The following is a 24,590-nucleotide window of genomic DNA, read 5'->3' on the forward strand; positions in this document are numbered from 1 at the left end:
TCAGGTGAACTCTATACTTCTCTGGTTTGAGGTGTCATGCGAAGGCTGGCTTTTTGGTGTTGTGTCTGATGTTAGTATACTATCTTTCAAGGTCATGTTCTTTAAAATCATTCCCAAAGCTTTGACCTTCGAATGGTGACGAGGAATTAGACTCCCCTGGGTCTTTCATCGATTGCCATCATGTTTACTTACATCATTATCTAAGAGATTAACCCAATGTTCCCTTCAAGTTGACGACACTACTTTGCTTTTTTCTGATTAGACCTAAATGTTTGTATTTTCGTTTAGCTATTTCATTTAGAAATCATAGTGGCACCAAAATGAATCCCAAAAAATTTAATAATTTCAAACTTAGATTACTGATTTAATTGCCATGAAGTCAATGGGGTTTTTAATGGGGTATTCGGTTAAATGCCTTAAATAAGATCTGTGGTCTTGAACACACGCTTGAGATATTTTCATGTTTTATTCCAAGGTTTTGCTAGTCATGAGAAAGGCTGTTGCTAACAAGTGTCTAAATGGGACTACAGAGGTTTTCAGGACATTAAACGTCTACAAGCCAGACAGGTAAACTCATCTACTCACTAGTTTGCTTTTATACCTAGAATCACGTTCTTGCAAACTATTTGACGCAAACTTTCAGGAAAATTTTAATTTAAATGAACTGAGTTGTCGGAAGCTTCATGGTGGTGACGCTGAACTGTATTTATGCTTTAAAAAATTATTAGCTCTCTGTTTATCTGACCAATGACTTTTTTTCAATTCTTACTGAGGGCGCTAATGGCGCAGAAATAACACACATCACTTTCAATAACATAAAAATACCCTCATTCAACATATTATGCTAACTCATTTCTCATTTTCAGAATCAGTCTATTTTGCATGCGTCTTTCTTAAGGCTGTTTTGAATGAATATCCATTACCCTGTACGGAAAAAAGAAAAAGCACAGTAAAAAAATTCCAGCTCACCGGGGTATTGACTGTAATGGCGTAATTGCAATTATTCCAAATTGAGCTAAGTGTAAGTATTCCTCTGAGAGCATTCTACCTTTTAGTAAAGTAATTGCTGAAAGAAAACCTTTTTAACTTCTCATTTGATAGCAATCTTGTAATTTTGTTCAGTTTCCTCGAGCTTGTGTTTTTCCTCATTTGACGGATGTTGGAATTACATTTACCAGTGGAAGTACCACCAATAAAAGTGCTGTAATGGTTAAGTGATTAGGCCCGCATCCAATGGTGACAGGACAGAAACTTTGTGCGAATCAGGCGAGCTCTGCGCCAATCAGTGCTGGTGGACACGTACAACAAACTCATGTGACCTTTGCATCCTCATGTAAACACTCCAGCCTCCTGCAGCAATGGAAATGGGTTCAAAATGAATACTCACCATTCATTTGATTAATTAAGCCCCAGATGGGAATATAAATTGGCCAGTTGGCTGGTAACTTTGTTAGGAACTGAAAGACAATACATGATTTAAAATGCGATATTAGTCTGAAACTCACTGACATGAGCAATTCAAATTGACACACAGACCATCTACTGAAGAGAAACCTTTGTGCTTTCTAACATTTATCAAAGTGGAAAATCTGATATCAAATTTATATAGCATGGCTGAAGTAATTATTACAACTCTGAGCTATAACATGTGAAATATTCTGGACATTAAGTCAGCTGAATGAAAAAAAATGAGGAACCAAAACTTTTTTCTTTATGATTTTGTGACGGCTGCAGTTTAACAGAGAGAAAGGAATTGCCTGTAAGGAATATGTTAGTTATTAATATGCAATAAAAAAGTGACTTTTATAAATAAATGCAAAATATGGTTTGTGGCTAGTAATAAATATTTAAGACTGGTAAAAAAAAATTCAATTTATGTGCAGACAGCATGCTAAATAAATAAGCACTTAATGATTTTTAATATATTAATGCACAGAATACAAATTCTGACCTAATTTAACCTGAACACATAAATTTAATAGTTTTGGATCGCATGTTTCTTTCTCCTCCCACGTGGAGTTTGAATCTTTTTGTCACGTTGTAAAGAATCATTTCATCATGAGTAATTAGATATTAAATGTTTACTGCTGAGGGCATTGTTGACACTAATAAAAAAATGATAGTGATCAGCCAGAGAGATAATTATATTCATGTGAACCCAGGAAACAGGGAGGGTTTACGGTCTGATTTACATCTTTTGTGTACATGTGTGTGCAGACATCTGTGCTTCCAAGTCTGTATTTACCAAAGACACACCCCCTTGTGTCATCCCACCCCGTCTGTTCTGATGTGGCCATGAGCTACGATCCAAGGAAGAGCCCACATACGGATCGCAGTATAAATAAGGAAGGGTTGAGGCACGTCTTTGCCAGAGATGAGGGGTTAAAAACCAGTCACCCTGCAGCACCTCTGGCTATTCATTCATTCATTCTAAAAAATACCCAAAATTGCTGTACAATTATTAATTTTGCCATAAAAATGCAAAGCAAACACCTTTTACAGGCAGTTCTGTACCTTTTCGTGCTGTTTCATGCTTGTTTCAGTTCTGACACGTTCTGTATTTGGACTAGATCCGCTTCAGGTGGTCAAACACAGTATGCATTTCTCCGAAGGACTCAGACGTCTCTTCTCTTGTATGACAGCATCTGGAACAAAAACAACAGCCTTTTTAGCTGCATAACAAGTGATGAGCAATCTGTGATTGAGAGTTACCTGTCCAGGTGCTGGGAGGACAGTTCTTTCTCAAAGACCCTTGATGAACACTTTGACATCAGTGAGCTGATCGAACCTCACGGCCCCTGTGAGGCTGCAGGCATTACTGAGGAATTTACAGCATCTGTATGGAGGACCAGAGACCTGAGAAATGTTGAACCTGATGGATCGGAGCACCAGAACAGTGGAGAAAGTTCCAGACAGATGCTGCATCGCTCAAAGCGAGCATGGATGATTCCAGGGACTCTGTGGTGTGGCTCAGGAAATAAGGCCATGGCCTTTGCTGACCTGGGTAAATTGGATTATATCAATCAATTTACATATTCAATTATTTTTTTAATTATTTGTCATTTTTATTATATATATATATGTATGTATATATAATTTAAATAATAATTATTTTTACTATCTATCTATCTATCTATCTATCTATCTATCTATCTATCTATCTATCTATCTATCTATATATATATATATATATATATATATACAGTATATATATATTATAATATATATATTTATAAGATGGCGCCGCTGATGGCAGCTATTGTGCGTTGCTCTCCAGTGTTTGTACTGTTTTTCCTGTTTTTTGTTTTTCAAATACGATCAGTTTTACCAGGGATGACCTGCTGAACATTCGGCAGAACACACCTCAAAATCTTTTACCGGATTTAGATTTTTCGGACGTTTTGCTGGACATTGTAGTTGGCGGAGCTCTGGTCAAACGCTACAGGAGGCGCAGGCGGGGGAAGAGAGCCGTGTTTCACGGAAACCTTGCTAAATGGCGACATACCAGACAGCGCGATTCATCTGCCTAATTTCACGCTGATCAGAGCAGAGCACGACGCGGAATCAACGGGGAAATCGTGTGGCGGCAGGATGTGCTTTTACATCAATGAGAGGTGGTGTACAGATGTAATTGTGTTAAAGAAGATGTGCTGTTCAGATCTAGAAACGCTCTTCATTAACTTCTCGTGAGTGTCTACATTCCACCGCAAGCGCACGTGAGCACAGCTTTACAGAAACTCGCTGATCTGATCACAGACACAGAACAAAAACACCCGGACTCTGTTTTAATCATTCTCGGGGACTTTAATAAAGCAAATCTCTCCTGCGAACTGCCAAAATACAGACAGCACATCACATATCCCACCAGAGAGAGTAATATACTGGATCACTGTTACACAGAGATAAAGGACGCATATCACTCTGTCCCACGAGCAGCTTTAGGACTCTCTGATCACTGTTTGGTTCATCTCATACCGACCTACAGGCAGAAACTTAAATCTGCAAAGCCTGTATTAAGAACTGTTAAAAGATGGACTAATGAAACAGAGGGGGATCTACAAGCCTGTTTCTCTCTCACTGATTGGACTGTTTTTGAAGCTGCTGCAAATGATCTGGACGAGCTCACAGAGACTGTAACATCTTATATCAGTTTCTGTGATGATATGTGCATTCCTACCAAGGCTCATCTAACTTACAATAACGACAAACCATGGTTCACTGTAAAACTCAGACAGCTCCATCAGGCCAAAGAAGATGCTTACAGGAATGGGGACAGAGTCTTGTATAAAGAGGCCAAATACACACTGGAAAAGGAGATCAGAGTGGCAAAGAGGAATTATTCTGACAAGCTCAGGAAAAAATTATCTTCCAGTGATTCTGCTTCAGTGTGGAAAGGTATGAAAGATATCACCAGTTACAAGAAACCATCCTCCAGCACTCTGGAGAATCAACAACTAGCAGACGACTTGAACGAGTTTTATTGTCATTTTGAAAAAACACCCCACACCCGCCCTGAACACCTCTCCACACAACCATGCACACCTCCAGCAACCCTCCTCTCCCCCACACCTACAAATCAAATCGGCGAAGAAGATGTGTGCCAGGTCTTCAGAAAGAACAAAAGAAGGAAAGCACCAGGCTCAGACGGTGTAACACCAGCCTGCCTAAAAATCTGTGCTGACCAGACCAAACGCTCCACCATCATCTATTCCTAAAGAAACCCAAAATTACTGGACTTAATGACTACAGACCTGTGGCTCTAACGTCTGTAGCCATGAAATCATTTGAAAGACTGGTTTTGGCTTATCTGAAGGACATCCCTGGACCCCCTGCAGTTTGCCTACAGAGCAAACAGGTCTGTGGACGATGCAGTCAACATGGGACTGCACTTCATCCTGCAGCATCTGGACAGACCAGGGACTTATGTGAGGATCCTGTTTGTGGACTTCAGCTCCGCTTTTAACACCATCATCACGGACACCCTTCAGAATAAACTAACCCAGCTCTCCGTCCCCACCTCTGTCTGTCAGTGGATCAACAGCTTTCTGACAAATAGACAGCAGTTAGTAAAGCTTGGTAAATTCACATCCAGCACTCGTACCATCAGCACTGGAGCTCCTCAGGGCTCTGTTCTCTCCCCACTGCTCTTCTCCCTCTACACCAACGACTGCACCTCTAAAGACCCCTCTGTCAAGCTCCTGAAGTTTGCAGACAACACCACACTGATCGGCCTCACCCAGGACGGTGACGAGTCTGCTTACAGACAGGAGGTTAAGGAGCTGGCTGTCTGGTGCAGTCTTAACAACCTGGAGCTTAATACGCTCAAAACTGTGGAGATGATCATGACTTCAGGAGAAGTCCCCACTCACCATCATGAACAGCACTGTGACTGCAGTGGAGTCATTCAGATTCCTGAGCACCACCATCTCTCAGGACCTGAAGTGGGATATTCACATAGACTTCATTGTCAGGAAGGCCCAGCAGAGGTTGTACTTTCTTCGCCAGCTGAGGAAGTTCAACCTGCCACAGGAGCTACTGAAACAGTTCTACTCTGCCATCATTGAATCCACCCTCTGCACCTCAATAACTGTCTGGTTCAGCTCAGCTTCCAAATCTGACCTCAGAAGACTACGGAGGGTTTTCCAGACTGCTGAGCGAATCATTGGTACAACCCTCCCAGTCTCCAAGAACTGTACTCATCCAGAGTGAGCAAAAGGGCTGTTAAAATCACTCTGGACCCCTCACACCCAGCACACTCCCTCTTTGAACTGTTACCATCTGGTCGACGCTACAGAGCTCTGAGCACCAGAACGACCAGACACAGGAACAGTTTCTTCCCTCAGGCAATCCATCTCATGCACACTCAACAATAAACGTGGAACACACAACTATAATACATTATCCATTCACCACACTCACTTATTTTATTTTTATTTTCTCATTTCTAATTTGCACATACTTGACCTGTACATACATAGTTGTCTATATTATATATTGTGTTTTTGCTGCTTCGTACATTGCCTATTTGGTCATTTGTATATTATTCTTTGTGTCCTGTCCTGTTGCTGTCTTTCTGTTGCACTGTGGAGCTTCTGTCACTATAACAAACTCCTTGTATGTGTAAACATACCTGGCCAATAAAGCTCATTCTGATTCTGATATTATATAATTATAATAATGTATCATTTTTTTATATTTTTATATTGAAATAATTTAATATATATAACCTTAAAAGGATAAATTGTATTTTTTCTAATACAAATTGGTCTGAGATGACATACATAAAGATAGTTGCACTTTTAAATTAAAAATGTAAATAAATTACTGAATAAAAAATAAATAAATCTTTACCCGTTTTCTTGTCTTCTGTAGGTGTCTTTGAAGATACGGATAAATGCTGCAGAGAACACGACCACTGTAAAGACACCATTGCCTCTTTTTCATACGACCACGGTGTCTTCAACACGAACATCTTCACTTTATCACACTGGGACTGTGACAACAGGTATGCCCTGCTTTAGTCATTAGAGTGGGAAATGTGAGCATCTCTTTCCTGTTGAGACTACCAGCACTGAACATTTATTCCATAGTGTTCTGTTGAGTAACATGAGACATGTCCAACATAACCAGAGAGTTATTTCACTGAGCGAGCGAGCGTCTCGGATTACTGTATATTATTACATTGTAATCAGGTCTTGTGATATCAATTCAGGTTCCGCCGCTGTCTCCTGGGTGTTAATAATACGATGTCCAACCTTGTGGGCTACGGATACTTCAACATGCTAAAGATGCGCTGCTTTGAGTTCTCTCAGCGGATGCAGTGTGCCAAGAGATTGTGGTGGGGCATATATGTATACATACAGCTTCATTTGACTCATTCTCACATTCTCAATTTTCATAAAATAAAAGCAATGATGAAGGTAAAACAAGACCTTTAAATTATCACTCAAAATTATTTTAACCAAAAACCTGGCATGTTAGAGTGATTCCTACACAACTGTTCAGTCGGTAAATCTTTTTAATATTCTTGAAATAATTCTCTTATGCTCACCAATGCTGCATTTATTTGATCAAAAAATGCAGGAAAATATTGTTAAATATTACTACAAATCTAATATAACTCTTTTCTATTTGAATACATATTAAAATATAATTTATTCCTGCGATGCAAAGCTGAATTTTCAGCATCATTACTCCAGTCTTCAGTGTCACATGGTCCTTCAGAAATCATTCTAATATACTGATTTGCTGCTCAAGAAACATTTCTGGTTATTATCAATGTCAAAAACAGTTCATATTTTTGTGGAAACAGTGATATACTGTATTTTATTCCAGGATTAACTAATGAACATTAAGTCCAAAAGAACAGCATTTATTCAAAATTTTATCTCTTGTAACATTATAAATGATGTCACTTTTCATCACTGTAATGCATCCTTGCTGAATGAAAGTATTAATTTCTTTAAAAAAAATGGATGGATGTGTGCACACACCTCAAAACAAAAAAACAAAAAAAACAAAACAAAACAATATTTAATTTTATTTTATACAGGTTTTTACATTTGAATTTTGTTAAAATGCAAAAGGTTTAAAACCTTTCAGTGTCAGACACAAAACAAGCAAAAGCCTTGTTGAACTTTGGAAATCATTCTCTCTGAAAACTTGGCACTTTAGTGTGATTTGTACATACTGTAATCTCTGAGCACATAATGTTGTGCACACAGTTACAGAACCTTGTCTTTCTCATTGGCAGGTGTGCAATTTATGAACTTGCTCAATACGCTGTGGTGAAAGATGGAGCAAACTACACCGACACACTCCCTGAACAAGACATGGAGACGCTGGAAACGAGTTTTCACCAAGCGATCACTCTGGGACAAAGCCAGGTCACCAAAAACACAGAAGAATCACTTACTATACAAGATTCCAGAAGCGGCAGTGAAGAACCGAGTCCAGTTTCGACATCACCACCAGGGCCATCTGTTACAACACTGCAGTCCCGGAAATCTGAAGCTTCCGTACTTCCAACAGACGCACCAAAGATAACAGACAGACCACAAAAAGGTGAAGTAAATATTACTCATATCAGATCTGTTGTAAATTGACCAAATTGGGAATCTTGTAAAAGCTGCTTTTTTTGTTTTGTTTCATAGGCAATTTTGAGATGTGTGACCTCTACAGAGACCTGGATTCATGCCATCTACAGATCCCTGCTTTACAGGAGAAATTTGGTCTATGAAACCCTGGCATGAAAACCCTTTACCACTGTAACTGTACTGCCAGGTGAATACACATTTAATACAGTATATCCACCCAGATTCCAATGATACCAACACCATCTCTCTACTAGGGATGCGCAAATATTACTCAAAAATTGAAATTTGCTCACCTTCGGGCCATCCAAGATGTAGATGAGTTTCTTTCTTCATCAGATTTTTAAAAATTTAGCATTCCATCACTTGCTCACCAATGGATCCTCTGCAGTGAATGGGTGCCGTCAGAATGTGAGTCCAAACAGCTGATAAAAACATTACAGTAATCCACACCACTCCAGTCCATCAATGAATGTCTTGTGAAGTGAAAAGCTGCGTGTTTGTAAAAAACAAATCCATGAGTCTTTTATTCATAATATTGCTTTCTCCAGTGGAAAAAAGTCATCTGATCTGAATCAGGAGAGAAATATGAACAGATCAAGACTGTTTACAAACAAAAACAGTCCAAAACAGATCTAAACAAATATGTCGGTGGACTTTGATATGAGAGGAGACTTTGTGAGAAAGCGTTGATATGGATTATGGACTCATATTTTGGCCAGAAGCAACAGGTAAAGCTAAAACGGCTTAATGATGGGTTTGTTTCTTATAAACATGCAGCTTTTCTCTTCACAAGACATTAACTGATGGACTGGAGTTGTTAAGATTATTTGTGGATTTTTGTGATGTTTTTATCAGCTGTTTGGACTCTCTTTCTGACGGCACCCATTCACTGCAGAGGGTCCATTGGTCAGCAAATAATGTAATGCTACATTTCTCCATATCTGTTCCTGTGAAGAAACACCATTGTGGGTGGCCTGAGGGTAGTACATTTTCAGCTAATTTTCATTTTTGGGTGAAACTATTACTTTAAGCAAGTCTAGAACATTTAGGCTGGTTCTGGGTTACTTTAAAGTTGGATTTTTCTCTACTACCTACTGATACATGCTTTCTCAGGCTCGTCCAAAAGATCTTGTCCAAAGCACTGGATGAAACCAACCCTGTGCATTCGCTTTTGATGGATTTCATTTCACAATCCTGCTTCACCATGCCACAGTCTGAGAACTGCCTAAATGGAAAAAGGTTGGTATAGACATTATGATTAAATATCTGGGGTGGTAACTCAAAAGTTGACACGGATTAATTGTCCCTAAATTTGTGTTACAATGTGCTGTGAATGAGAATATATTTACTAAACAAAGAATAATGTCATGCAAACAATAATTCAAAGAATGGACAGTTAATCAAATTGTTTCTGAGGAGTAAACCATGAAGCAAAAAACAATCTTAGTGGTGTCTCTTCTATTTAGTTGCTCAACTCATCCACCAGAAGCACAGCTCTTCCAACACTGGAGGAAAGACATGACAGGAGGGCGACATCTAGTGGACTTCAAACGCAAACTCAAGAGGATGAACTCTAAACGCTCCAAGAGGAAAGACTCTCCAGTCAGATTATATAAGAAATGCATTAGAATGCACACTAAACTGCAAAGACCTCGAGTTTCTGAACGGAAACGCTCATAAAGTCAGTTTCAACTCAACAAAAAACTTGCAATGGGAAAACAATAGCAATACAAATGCTCTTATGAAACAGTTTATGTAGCCTACATTAAGGCCTGGTTTCATAGACAGGGTTTAGCCTAAACCAGGATTAGGCCATAGTTACATTTAAGTCATTTTTATAAACATGCCTTGGAAAAAAGCATTACTGGTGTGCATCTTAAGACAAGACTAAGGCACTGATATATTTTAAGATCAATCAGTGCACGTTTATTTCAGTTGAATCAGCTCAGATTGAGATTTTAGTCTAGGACTAGGTTTAAGCCTTGTCTGTGAAACCAGGGTAAGAGTCACTCACAAGTCACCTGAAACAAATCTATTTTTTGGTATAAGAAATCTGAGGTGAAATATTATTGTGAACATATTTTTATTGAGAAAGGGTTATATAATAGGTCAGAGTGTTACAGTTACCTCATTATGAGGTATGGTACAAATAGTTTTTGCTGCAAGAAATAATGTGCTTTTAAAGTGCCATATATATATTGTTATTATTTGAAAATGATATTCAGCCACATATTTCAATGAAATAATGCATCGCAAACATTCAAAAGTCATTTACTTTCATAGTTATATTTTTACCCTCACAGCCATGATAATCTTTCAATCTTTTTGACTTTCATTCATGTCAAACTTTACCCCACAATCTAGAGATAAACTAGATATAAGTTTAAATGCAAGTGTTATAAATGTAAATTAATTTTTAATAAATCTATCTTTATATGAGTCTGACTTTGATCATGTTCACGTCCAGAGGCCAGTATACACTTATAAAGCTCTACTAGTTCATTTTTTAATTTGTTACATGGTAAATTAGATACTGACTGTCATTTAATGGTCAGTTAATGTTTACATAGTCAATAATTTCACAGACTAAAAGATGCCCCGTCAGTGTAGTGCAGTACACTAGTGATCCAGGCCTAGTAACTAGTCTCAGTAGGTAACTCAACTCCAGTCTGATGTCATAAATAGTAACTGAAGCCCTGAGCTACAGAAAGCATCTGAACCGCCTCTACCGGGAGGAGAGAGAGAGAGAAAAACATGGCGAACTTTCCTCTGGAATAACTCTTTTCTGAAGAGCTGCTGAGTGTTTCTGCTCCGTGCTTCTCAATCTGAAGACGCGTTTTCTCACGGATTCGGAGCGTGTGAAGTATCATGGGATGAAAGTTTGAAACAGTTGGATACTAAAGTAGGACAGGATGGAGAAACAAGGAACAAGACGCGAAAAGGTAAATAAACGCACAACTAGTGTGAAATGTGCAAGTTGAGATTGTTAATGAGTAACATGTCATTGCTGCTGCTAATAAACTTACAGCTTGCGTTTGCATGAAATGCTTAAACCGATACTTTTACGATTTCTGGATTTAACACTTTCATAATGGTGGTCCTGACATTTCATCTCAGACTACTAGAGGAAATGAAAAGTTACAGTCAATATCCATGCACTTTATGAAGAGCCTTGAAAGGTGAATTTATGAATCCATAAATTATGTGAAAACACTTCACCTTAGGTCAATGCACAAGTACTAGTAAGTTGTTTTGGATAAAAGTGTGACATAACTGGCAAATTGGCGTAAAACAACTGTACAAAAAATATATATATTATGATTAAAAATGTGTATTTTTCCTTTACAAAAATACTTGGCCTTACCATGATAAAGCGATGATTTGACATTAGCATTCTTTTTTTATACAGTGTACAGTGGTTCTGACTGATTAACATAAGTGTACCCATCTAATTAATTAGTGATAATAAATATTTGCTTGAGAAGTACATTTTAAGCAATATAATGTACACAATGAACAAACAATTAAATGATGAGCTCTCAAAATCAACATGTAACAAATAACCAGTGAAGACAAAATATTAATAGCAGCAGCAGCACAAATAAAGTCAGCAAACAGCAAATCAATAATCCTTTAACAATAACTGCATAATTTACACAAACTCCATTTGATTCACGCTGCAATGCATGCTGGGAGCTCACAAATCATTAATAAATCAGCAATATTATTCAATATGAAAGTCTATGAGACTATTTGAAACAACATTAAGCAGAATATTGCTGGTCTAGCAGGTGGCTTTATGTAGATTTGCATGAATTCAGGTCTCTGTAACTCAAAGTATTATGTACGTTATATTGCTTAAAATGTACTTCTCAAGCAGAATTTTCTTTGATTATCACTAATTAATTTCTTCAGTCTTATCTCATTGTTTTGATTTTGGTGTTAAATATGACTCAAACTTGTTCTTGACAGTGTTACTTTAGTATTATTTATATACTACTATTATAGTGTCTAATTAAAAAAAAAAAGTTATTTTATATTTTCAGCATTTTTCTGAATTTTCAGTTTTCATTTCTATTTTGTTGTAGTTTACAGTGTTATTATTTCTTTAAATGTAATTATTTGAATGAAATAGTTGTCAGTGACACTCAGTGTCATGCATGTGTACCTTACACATCACGTTGTCATCTAGGGGACCTCCACCGTGGTCGTTCCCAGCAGACCATGACATGTTTTGTGGTGTTTTCAGACTCACCAGATGTTAGTGGGTGCACCTGTGTTTTCTTTGAACCCAGACGGAGAGAATGCAGAGAAAATTTCCAACTGAATCAGTCTAGGGGGTGTTTCAGGGGACAGCAGACTCGTCAGTGTAGCCTGGTGTTTTGGCAGAGGAAACAAATCATCTTGAATGAAATATTTAATGGCAACAGTAGTCACAAACCATCAACAGCGACAGAACTCAAAAGACAAACTTTCCCATGCCTCCAGTCATATTGGATCACTTTTCTTCCCAGAAAAAAGTCCATTCTTGCATTATAAATATGAGGAAGTGCTGAATGCACTCATGCATCCTGATTGCTAAAATATCATGCAAAGAATATGCACCAGCTGAACTATGATCCAACCACAGTTTGTTTTTAACTGTTTTTTCTTCAAGACTTAGATGTTACATAACCCAAATGCAATATTGAAATTGTTTTACATACAAAAATAAACAAAGATGTCCTTAAATTAAAACATGGAAATGTATTAATTTCAAAACAACATATTTATTCTACCTTCTTTCTACTTCAAATGTTAATGTTTAATTCATGTTACTTGCCAATTTTTTTTTCTGCAGTGCAGTGTGGCAAGTGTTTTTGTTCCACCAATACTGTAGAGATTGATTGGACTGAAAGTTGATTCATTAAGTTTATTTATTTTGCTGTCCTAAGTGTGCATGACTATTTTGTTAGTTGCCGTTTATCATTTGCATTCACTGTATTGTCCAGTCAGAACAGATCTGCAACCCATGAGGTTTAATGCTGGGTTAGGCTGATTTATGCTGCTTTGGTGGTCTAGCTGGTGTTGGTTGAACAAGGAAATCTTGCTGGTTGAAGAAATACTGTGCATTTAAAGCCAGCTTCTAAGTGCCATATAATGAGAATGTGCTGTCAGTGTGCTCACCCTCAGACGATCCAGTATGTAGATGAGTTTATTTCATTATGGAAACTGATTTGGCTATATGTTGCATTACATCAATTGCTCACCATTGGATCCTCTGCAGTGAATGGGTGCTGCCAGAATGAGAGTCCAAACAGCTGATTAAAACATCACAATAATCCACAAATAAAATCCACACCACTCTAGTCCATCAGTTAATGCCTTGTGAAGTAAAAAATTTAATGTTTGTAAGAAACAAATCCATCTTTAATGCATTTGAACATTAAACTGGCACCTTCTGGCCAAAATATGAGTCCATAATAACGATTCCTCTAGTGAAAAAGTCCACCCCTTGTTATCTCACACATCAAAATCCACCCACATATTTATTTAAAACGGTTTTGGACTGTTTTGACTTGTAAACAGTGCTTGATCTGTGCAGATTTCTCTCCTGATTCAGAAAAGATGACCATATCACTGACTGGAGAAAGGGTTATTATGAATAGAGGACTCCTATTTTAGCCAGAAGCAATGGTTTAAAGTTAAAATCTTAATGGTGGAATTATTTCTTACAAAAACACGCAGCTTTTGGCTTCTGAAGATGTTAACTGAAGGACTGGAGTGGTGTGGATTACTTGTGGATCATTGTGATGTTTTTATCAACTGTTTGGACTCTCATTCTGACGGCACCCATTCACTGCAGAGGATCCATTGGTGAGCTGTTCCCATAAAGAAACAAACTCAGCTACATCTGGGTTGGCCTGAGGGTGAGGAGATTTTCAGCAAATGTTAATTTTTGGGTGAATTGCTCCTTTAAGCTAGTTAAGCTAATGTACAAAACGCAGCATACGCTGGTGATCAGCTGTATTTTCTAAGCAGCATTATGGGGTCGATCTTTAGATGTTCGTGAGATGTTTGGAAATGTTTTGGGCAGAGGAGAAGGCTGTAGACAGCTGTTGGACAGACAGATAGTGTGAAGTCGAGCTGACGCCCCGCTGGCTCTTCTGAGCGGGCATCAACTTCTCCATCGGCCGCCTGATGCCTGCCAGAGGAGAGGCTTGTTTTCATTTTCCCAGGAATGTGACTCAGCCCCCTGACCTGCACGAGACGTAGGGGTGGGATCACGAACGGCCAGACAGACATGGAAGCAGCGAGACACAGGGATCAACTTTGTTTGCTGTGTCAAACTATTGAGTCTCACGAAATCATGTCCAGGTCACATTTTACTCCAAAATCAAAATGTGTTTTAATATTAATATTAATAGAAAATTATTATTCTTAATAATTCAAGTATGTTTTTAGTTGTTATTTTATGTTAAATATTTTTAATTTTATTTTTTTAAATGTATGCACATCTCCCCAACATTCTAATTACTGTAAGACATTAAAAAAATATATAATTTCTTATCTCTTTCATTTGATATTGGTGTTAAATATGACTCAAACGTGTTTTTAATAGCATTGGTTTTGCATTATTTGAGTAGTATTTATTAACATTTTGAATTTGCTTTTTTTTTTCATTTAAATTTTAAGTTTTAGTCATTTTATTGTGCCTTTGTCATTTGTGTAGTTTTAAATCTTTCTAATTAGGTTTAGTTTTAGCTTAAATATTTGTATTTAAGTAATTTGCCAAGGCAACATTTTAAATTTTCATTTAAGTATTTGTAACACCAAACCAGCAGAGGGAGCTCTCACCAGAGTACTGACTGCTTGCCACTCCACTTCCTGTTTGTTGCTTTATAAGCCAGAGACTGAGCACATGTCAAACTGCGAAGTATTGCCAGTTTACCTGCCTTACCATTGTCTTTCTCATTGCCTTGCTGTGTATAATTCTGCCTGTTGACCTCGACTCTGATTTCCTGGATTTGCCCCTCTGCCTTGTTTGCTCGTTTGGACTGATGTTTGTGTACGAACTCTTTGCCTGCCTACTGATTTCCGCCTTCTGGATTGCCCCTATGTGTATCAACGGACTCAACTGTGATACTGGTATAGACCTCTTACCTGACTTCACGTTTCTGTTTGTTGAAACCCCTTTTAATAAACTTCTGCGAATGGATTCTAACTCTGCCTCAGCGCCATCATTACAGAATACTTCGCCAACCATGAACCCAGCAGAAGTTTCAAATCTGCAGACGGCATTCGTTTACCAAAGTGAACTATTAAAGGGCTACCAGGAACAACTCGCTAACCTACAGTCAGTCAATGAACACCTGACGCACTACATCAGAGCACTTCCCTCACCCACGCCGAAAACGGTAAGCTTTGCTCTTCCCGATAAATTCAATGGATCTGCTGAGCAATGCAAGGGCTTTCTTCGTCAAGTGGAAATTTATCTCAATCATCAAAGAGAGAAGTTTACTTCTGATGGGGACAAATGTGCTTTTATCATGACCTTGCTGACTGGTAAAGCGATCGATTGGGCAGCTGCAGTCTGGGACTCTGATCCACGTCTAAGAACCTCCGTCAATTACTTCATCCAACAACTAAGAGAAGTTTTTGAATATCCAGCTGGAGGAAAGAGTGTAACGACGCAGATCCTGCATACTACTCAACGTACCCGCACTGCGGAAGATTATGCTATTGAGTTCCGTACTCTTGCTGCCCAAAGTGGATTTAACGATGTATCTCTCAAAGCTATTTTTCAACAAGGCCTCACTCATGAACTCCAGACCGAACTGGCTTGCAAAGGGGAAAGTCTTTCATTCTCTGACTTTGTAACACTTGCCATCAAAATCGATAACCTAATGAGGCAAGCTCCTAAACGTAAGCACAACAGAGGATCTCGAGGTGAACCACCGCTTTCAGGCTAAACAATTCAGTATGCCGAACCCACTCCCTGTCATGAACCCATGCAACTTGGTAACACCAAAGTATCTGAAGAAAGGATCCGGCGTCAACAACTTCAACTCTGCTTCTACTGTGGTGAAACAGGTCACCGTTGCTCCGGCTGTCCCCACAAGCGCCAATCTACACCCACGGTAAACATTGACCATTACTTTCTTCTTACAAATTAGTCGCTTCAGCTCCCTATCACCCTCAAGACTGATGCTGCTTCTATTGAACTTACAGCTATGATCGACTCTGGTGCAGCACTCAACCTCATTAGTAGCCGCCTCATCAAGCAACATTTTCTCCTCACTCAACCCTGCATTCCCCCTATAAGAATCAAGGCCATTGATCACACCTTCATGGGAGAGGGCATCACCCACAGAACTAGAACTCTCACAATGACTGTAGGCCTCCTCTATCAGGAATCCATAACCCTGTATGTGGTTGACTCATCACATCATGATGTCATTCTGGGACATCCCTGGCTCTCTATCCATGACCCTGACATCTCATGGCATAGTGGTGAGCTTCATCGCTGGTCACCTTTCTGCTTTCATCACTGCTTAACTACTCTACCTGTATCCTGTTTCAATACCAGTATTGAAAGCCCCCAGACCAGTAAAACAGTAGACATCCCTTCCTGCTATAATGATCTATCAGCAGTATTCAGCAAATCCAAAGCTACACAGCTACCACCTCACCGTCCATGGGATTGTGCCATCGATCTACTTCCAAATGCCATGCCACCCAAGAGCAAAGTCTACCCATTGTCAAGAACCGAGAATCATGGAAGAATACATCGAAGCCATGAATTCAGGGTTCATCTGACCATCCACATCACAAGCTGCTGTAGGCTTCTTCTTTGTGGAAAAGGATGGTGGACTGAGGCCTTGCATTGACTACAGAGGGCTGAATCAGGTAACCCTAAAATTCCGCTACCCACTTCCCTTAGTCCCCTCTGCCCTAGAACAGCTACGCGAGGCCCATGTTTACACCAAGCTAGACTTAAGAAGCGCATATAACCTAATTAGGATCAAGAAAGGAGATGAATGGAAGACCGCCTTCCTCACCATTAGGGGGCACTATGAATATCAGGTCATGCCCTATGGACTTGCCAACTCACCAGCAGTGTTTCAATCCTTCATTAACAAGATTTTCAGGGATTTGCTGAACCAGTACGTAATCGCTTACATTGATGACATCTTGATATACTCCAAGACAGAAAAGGAACATCACCCACTTGAGAACTGTCCTCAAACGACTCCTGGATAACCAGCTATATGGCAAAGCAGATAAGTGTGAGCTTCATGTAAAACAAAGCATTTTCTTGGGATATCACATCAGCCACGCAGGAGTAAGAATGGATGAGACCAAGGTCAAGGCAGTCACCGAATGGCCACAACCCAACACAATCAAGGAACTGCAACGTTTCCTTGGCTTTGCAAACTTTTATCGACGTTTCATTCGTAATTATAGTCTTGTCTCAGCTCCTTTAACCTCCCTACTCAAAAATAAACCCAAGAAGTTACGGTGGACAGAGGAGTCCACAAAGGCCTTCACATCTCTTAAGGAGAGATTCACGACCGCACCCATCCTGAAACACCCTGACCCGAACTTACCCTTCGTGTTAGAAGCCGATGCCTCGGACTACGGAATCGGAGCAGTCTTATCCCAACGCCATGGGCAACCAGGTAAATTATTTCCCTGTGCCTTTTTCTCAAGGAAATTAACTGCAGCGGAACGAAATTACGATATTGGCAACAAAGAACTTCTTTCCATGAAAGCTGCCATGGAGGAGTGGAGACATTGGCTCGAGGGTGCTCTTCACCCATTTCAAATAATCACTGATCACAAAAATCTGGAATACGTCAAGAACGCTAAACGACTCAATCCATGTCAAGCTCGATGGGCCTTGTTCTTCACTCGATTTCAATTTTCAGTCACCTATCAACCAGGCAGCAAGAACAGCAAGGCAGATGCACTTTCCAGACGGTATGACCCATATACATTTACATTTATTCATTTAGCTGACGCTTTTATCCAAAGCGACTTACAATTGCTATATATGTCAGAGGTCGCACGCCTCTGGAGCAACTAGGGGTTAAGTGTCTTGCTCAGGGACACATTGGTGTCTCACAGTGGATTCGAACCCGGGTCTCTCACACCAAAGGCATGTGTCTTATCCACTGCGCCATCACCACCCATGTACCGAGAATTCCTCCCCAGAACCAATTCTTCCTCTTAAAGTAATCATAGCCCCAGTAACCTGGGATATCATGGAAGAATTGCAAAGAGCCCAGCAGAATGAACCTACCCCAAATAACTGCCCCCCTAACAAACCGTACATCCCTCACAACATGCAGCCACGTATCATGCAATGGGTCCACACCTCCATCAGCTCAGGTCACCCTGGAATTTCTTGTACCTTCCAACTCGTTAAAAACTCCTTCTGGTGGCCATCCATGACTCAAGATATCACTGCTTACGTGAAAGCCTGCCAAGTCTGTGCACAATCTAAAACACCCAAAGAACTACCATCTGGTCTCATTCGCCCCTTCCCATACCACAACGTCCATGGTCTCACCTCTTCATAGACTTCGTAACAGATCTACCCCTCTCTGATGGTTTCACTACTATAGTGGTTATCATTGACCGATTTTCAAAGTCCTGCCGACTAATTCCCCTAAAGGGTCTCCCCACATCAATGGAAACAGCTCTGGCCCTGTTCAACCATGTCTTTCGAATCTATGACTTAGCAGAGGATGTAGTCAGCGACCGAGGCACCCAATTCACATCCCAAGTGTGGAGAGCGTTCTGCAAACACCTCTATCAATGTGAGTCTCACGTCAGGGTACCACCTGCAATCCAACGGTCAGGTAGAACGCCTCACCCAGGAAATTGGCCGGTACTTACGCACCTACTGCAGCCGCGAACAACATCGATGGTCAGAATTCCTACCATGGGCAGAATATGCTCAAAACTCCATAACCCACTCATCTACAGGTCTCACCCCCTTTCAGTGTGTCCTGGGGTTCTAACCCCCTTTGTTCCTGTGGTCTGGCAAACCTTCTTCAGTCCTTGCTGTGGACGAATGGATGCAGCGTAGTGAGAGGGTGTGGGACAGCGCTCACGTCCGCCTCCAGCGAGCTGTACGAACACAGGAGTTCCAGGCTAACAGGCGACGGCGTCCACACCCTCCCTACCAACCAGGACAACGGGTCTGGCTCGCCACGAGGGACATCAAGTTGCGGCTGCCCTGTAAGAAGCTCAGCCCCAGGTATGTTGGCCCTTTCAAGATTCTTATCCGTATTAATGAAGTAACTTACCAGCTCGAGCTTCCTACTAACTATCGGATCTCCCCTACCTTGTTTCATGCTTCCCTCCTCAAATCGGTCCACCCGGAGGCTGACCCCGGAGCCACAATCCTAGAGCAACCACCCCCTCTGGACATTGACGGGAACCCCGCTTACAGGGTGAACATATTGCTGGATTCAAGGAAAAGAAGGGATCAGCTCCAATATGTGGTGGACTGGGAGGGCTACGGACCTGAGGAGAGATCCTGGGACATCCTAGATCCCTCTCTCATCGAGGAGTTTCACAGAGCCAGACCCAGCCACGGGGACGACCACATAGAGCCCCAGGAGTTCTGTAACACCAAACCAGCAGAGGGAGCTCTCACCAGAGTACTGACTGCTTGCCACTCCCTCTGCTTCCTCTACTGCCACTTCCTGTTTGTTGCTTTATAAGCCAGAGACTGAGCAAATGTCAAACTGCAAAGTATTGCCAGTTTACCTGCCTTACCAAGCGTTTACCATTGTCTTTCTCATTGCCTTGCTGTGTATAACTCTGCCTGTTGACCTCGACTCTGATTTCCTGGATTTGCCCCTCTACCTTGTTTGCTCGTTTACACTGATATGTGTACGAACTCTTCCCTGCCTTCTGATTTCCGCCTTCTGGTCCGTTGATACCGCCCCTGTGTGTATCAACGGACTCAACTGTGATACTGGTATAGACCTCTTACCTGACTTCACGTTTCTGTTTGTTGAAACCCCTTTTAATAAACTTCTGCGAATGGATTCTAACTCTGCCTCAGCGCCATCATTACAGTATTTCAAGTTTGTTTTTCACATTTACATTTTATTTCCGCTTTAGTTGTAGTTATTTTAGTAATTCAGCTTAAATTTAAGTTATTTTACATTTTAGTTTACATTTGCACTTTTTGAAGTTTATATTTTTCATTTTATATACTTATATTATAATATCTTTTTTCAGTTAATAAATTTAGTACTTAAATTTATTTATTTCAAGGCAACATTTCTAATTGTTTAGGCTTTTTAGGTTTAAATATAATAATAAAAATCATTATTATTATTATAATTATTATAATTTTATTTTAGATTTCAATTATTAAATCATTTTAGTTAACTTTGACAGCACTGCTGCTTGACAGGTTTATTGAGAGTCACCCTGTAAGTTTTGAGGGTCAGAAGAATATTTCCCTGCTGTGTTTGTGTGAGCGTGTCTGTGTATTGTCATGACGTGTGTCGGCTCTAGATAGGTTAAAAGGCCTTGATTGCATGCTGATGTTAGCGTCTGTTGTTTTTAGTTTGTGTTTAAGCATCAGCTCAGCTGTTTGAAGTGAGCGGTGATCAGACAGGAAGAACATGACAGGAGTGGAAAGCAACCTTTATATATTTTAGCCAAATCAATTTTCACACCAGGCTTGGATAATCCGTCGTTCTCTGGCTGACCCTGTGCTGTTACTAATAACAAACACACACACACTGTGTTAGTGCCTTTAAAGCATTGTCCTCAGTGTCTATTGTACCTGTGTTTATGATATGCATAAACAGAGGTCAGATTTAGTATATGTATTATTTGGACCAGCCCAGAACATCATTGTTAATTATTGCATTATTGTTCTGTTTTGATATAGATTATTTTAATGAGGCTATAATATCTGAAGAGAGCCAGAAAGACCAGCAAGGTGTAGAAGGAAACTGAAAAGTCTTGCGTAAACTGAAATGCCAAATTGGCTTACAATAAATCTACTGGAGCGATGCGTAATCATATTCAATACAGGCACGCATGCATTAGCTTGGAGGCTAGCCAAAGCCAGCAAATGTCAGTCATGTCATACACTAAACCCGTCAGTGTTGCCAACTTCTTTCAATGGAAAGTAGCTAAAGCCAGTTTGAAAAGTCAATGTCACTAGATGATGTCATACACTAATTGGCATATTCGTGACGTCAACGCGTCATATTGCCTTTTACATTTGTTTGTCGCTCTGTGCTCATACTGTATTTTAATGCCGCCAAATTCTGAATAAAACTGTTTTCCTTTATATATATTTTACTGTTTATGTTGTCAGTCAACGAGATAAATATGAAATAGTGACTGAAACGCAGCCCTTTAAGAATACATAACCAGCTCTCCTTTCCAAGAAGTTAGTCTGCACAAGGTAACACTTTATTTTACGGTTACATCTATTAGTTGCTTATTAGCATGCATATTACTAGAATATTAGCCATGTATTAGTGCTAATTAAGCACATATTAATGCCTTGTTCTACATGATGACCTTATTCTACATCCCGAATCCTACCCAATACCTAAACTTAACAACTACCTTAAAAACTATTATTAAGCAGCAAATTAAGAATTTATTGAGGGAAAAGTCGTAGTTAATTGTTAACAAGTGTTACCTATTCTAAAGTGTGACCGACAAAGACAATTCCTGTGCTGTGATTTTGGCTATATTTGCATGTAAAATTAGAGAAGCAACATAATAGCTATCTTAACTGAATGGGGTGCTCCTCTCAGACGCTCACTGAACAGAGTTGCGGCAGTACCAGCGATCACAGAGACTCGCTAAGGTTTGTCCAAGAAGTCGAAGATTTGTCGCTAGTTGCTTTTTACCTTCTGTAGTCTTCTGTGGTCAAATTTGGTAGCTGAGCTGAACCAGAAAGTTAATGAAGTGCAGAGGACGGATTCAATGATGGCAGAGTAGAACTGTTTCAGCAGCTCCTGTGGCAGGTTGAACTTCCTCAGCTGGCGAAGGAAGTACAACCTCTGCTGGGCCTTTTTAACAATGGAGTCTAATGTGAATGTCCCACTTCAGGTCCTGAGAAATTGTGGTGCCCAGGAATCTGAATGACTCCGCTGTTGTTACAGTGCCGTTCATGATGGTCAGTGGGGGGAGTGCAGGGGGGTTTCTCCTGAAGTCCACGATCATCTCCACTGTTTTGAGCGTGTTGAGCTCCAGGTTGTTAAGACTGCTCCTTAACCTCCTGTCTGTAAGCAGACTCGTCACCGTCCTGAATGAGGCAGATGACTGTGGTGTCATCTGCAGAGGGGACTTTAGATGTGCAGTCACTGGTGTAGAGGGAGAAGAGCAGTAGGGAGAGAATGCAGCCCTGAGGAGCTCCAGTGCTGATCGTACGGGTGCTGGATGTGCATTTTCCCAGCTTCACTAGCTGCTGCCTGTCTGTCAGGAAGCTGTTGATCCACTGACAGGCAGAGGTGGGGACGGAGAGCTGAGTTAGTTTGGCCAGGAGGAGGTTTTGGATGATAGTGTTAAAGGCCGAGCTGAAGTCCACAAACAGGATCCTCACATAAGTCCCTGGTCTGTCCAGGTGTTGCAGTATGTAATGCAGTCCCATGTTGACTGCATCTTCCACAGACCTGTTTGCTCTGTAGGCAAACTGCAGGGGGTCCAGTGATGTCCTTCAGATAAGCCAAAACCAGTTTGTCAAATGACTTCATGAGCACAGATGTTAAAGCCAGAGGTCTGTAGTCGTTAAGTCCTGTTATCTTGGGTTTCTATGGGACGGGGATGATGGTGGAGCGTTTGAAGCATGAGGGGACTTCACACAGCTGCAGTGATCTGTTGAAGATCTGTGTGAAGATGGGGGCCAGCTGGTCAGCACAGGATTTCAGACACCAGGCCCAGATTTTTACACCGTCTGGGCCTGGTGTCTACCTTCTCTTGTTCTTTTTGAAGACCTGGCACACATCATCTTCTCTTATCTGCAGTGCAGGTGTGGGGGAGAGGGGGGTTGCAGGAGGTGTGAATGGTCTTTTTTCAGACCTGCAGTAGAACTCATTCAGATCGTCTGCCAGTTGTTGATTCTTCACAGTGCTGGGGGATGGTGTCTTGTAATTGGTGATGTCTTTCAGACCTTTCCACACTGAAGCCGTGTCACTGGAAGAGAATTGGATCCTTAGCTTATCAGAATAATTCCTCTTTGCCACTCTGATCTCTTTTCCCATTGTGTATTTGGCCTCTTTATTCAAGACTCTGTCCCAATTCCTGTAATCATCTTCTTTGGCCTGACGGAGCTGTCTGAGTTTTGCAGTGAACCAGAGTTTGTCGTTGTTATAAGTTAGACGAGTCCTGGTAGGAAAGCACATATCCTTACACAAACTGATATAAGATGTTACAGTCTCTGTGAGCTCGTCCAGATCGTTTGCAGCAGCTTCAAAAACACTCCAATTAGTCAGGTCTAGACAGGCTTGTAAAACCCGCTCTGAGCAGCAAATTAGCATATGAGAATGATTTCTGAAGGATCATGTGACCCTGAAGACTGGAGTAATGATGCTGAAAATTCAGCTTTGATTAAAATTTAAATTAAATTTGACAAAATATTCAAATTTAAAACAGTTATTTTAAATTTAAATAATATCTCACATTTGTATTGTATGTTTTTACTGTATTTTTAAGCAAATGATTGCAGCCTTGGTGAGCATAAGGGAACATTAAAATATAAATGCAATAAAAAAATATAAATATATAACTAAAATGAAATATTAAAAATTAATATTAAAATAAAAATATATGAACATAATTAAAAATAAATAAATAGTATGTTAATTATTATAAACTTCAGTGTAAATGATTATGGAATTTCTTAAATAACTAAATTTATTTTCATATTTGTTTTTGTGATATCCAAATGATTAAAAGGAGACATTTTTGCAGCTTGTCTTTTTGAACCCTTTATTTTCAAAATGAAAATGTCATATTTTCATAAAACATTGAAAGTGTATCCAATAGTGAAGTTATTCTAAGATCCTTTTTGACAGTGCTGGTTTGGGTCGTGACCACCATGAGCTCAGATTTGGTGCCGTCTTGACGTTCTCTGGCCATTTGGACTCAATGATAATCAATCAAATCACTAATGGAATTAGTCCGTGTCCAGAGATGAGTGAGAAGCCCGTGACTACATTCAGCATGTCGATTATTACGTGTGTGGTCAGTTCACGGCTGTTATTTTTGGACTGCCAGATGAAGCTGGAGTTGTACATGTGCTCCATATGTTACGTGTGCTCGTGCTGATCTACATTGTGAGGTCTTCACTCTGTTGTCTCAGCTGAAGATGAAGATGACCACCGGCTCCATCTCTGCACCGACGCGGGAAATCTGTCTGTTCAGAATTACCTCCACCAAGGCTCTCATTATCTGCCCATATAGACAGCGGCCAACATAAATACGGCTAACACTGTTATCTGTGTCTGGCCCTGG

General features: G+C 40.1%; 2 protein-coding genes across 2 annotated transcripts in view; both read left to right on the plus strand.

Annotated features, from left to right (window-relative positions):
* Positions 1 to 487: 487 nt before the first annotated feature.
* On the plus strand, positions 488 to 10,481 carry pla2g3 (phospholipase A2 group III; the record flags this gene model as incomplete). The annotated part of the gene is given in 9 exon segments (XM_079407367.1): positions 488 to 567; positions 2,544 to 3,004; positions 6,373 to 6,505; positions 6,713 to 6,847; positions 7,754 to 8,064; positions 8,154 to 8,236; positions 8,240 to 8,283; positions 9,210 to 9,335; positions 9,563 to 10,481. Coding segments are annotated over 9 exon segments (1,587 nt in total). The 3' UTR covers positions 9,777 to 10,481.
* Positions 10,482 to 10,845: 364 nt separating this feature from the next.
* LOC306864364 (tetratricopeptide repeat protein 28-like) overlaps positions 10,846 to 24,590 on the plus strand; it is a 317,133-nt gene continuing 303,388 nt past the window's right edge. The window contains exon 1 of the mRNA XM_079408353.1: positions 10,846 to 11,038. Coding sequence (XP_079264479.1) covers positions 11,009 to 11,038 — 30 coding nt within the window. The 5' untranslated portion in view covers positions 10,846 to 11,008. The remainder of the gene's footprint in view (positions 11,039 to 24,590) is intronic.

Source organism: Barbus barbus (assembly GCF_936440315.1).
Source record: "Barbus barbus genome assembly, chromosome: 45".
Classification (NCBI taxonomy): Eukaryota; Metazoa; Chordata; class Actinopteri; order Cypriniformes; family Cyprinidae; genus Barbus; species Barbus barbus.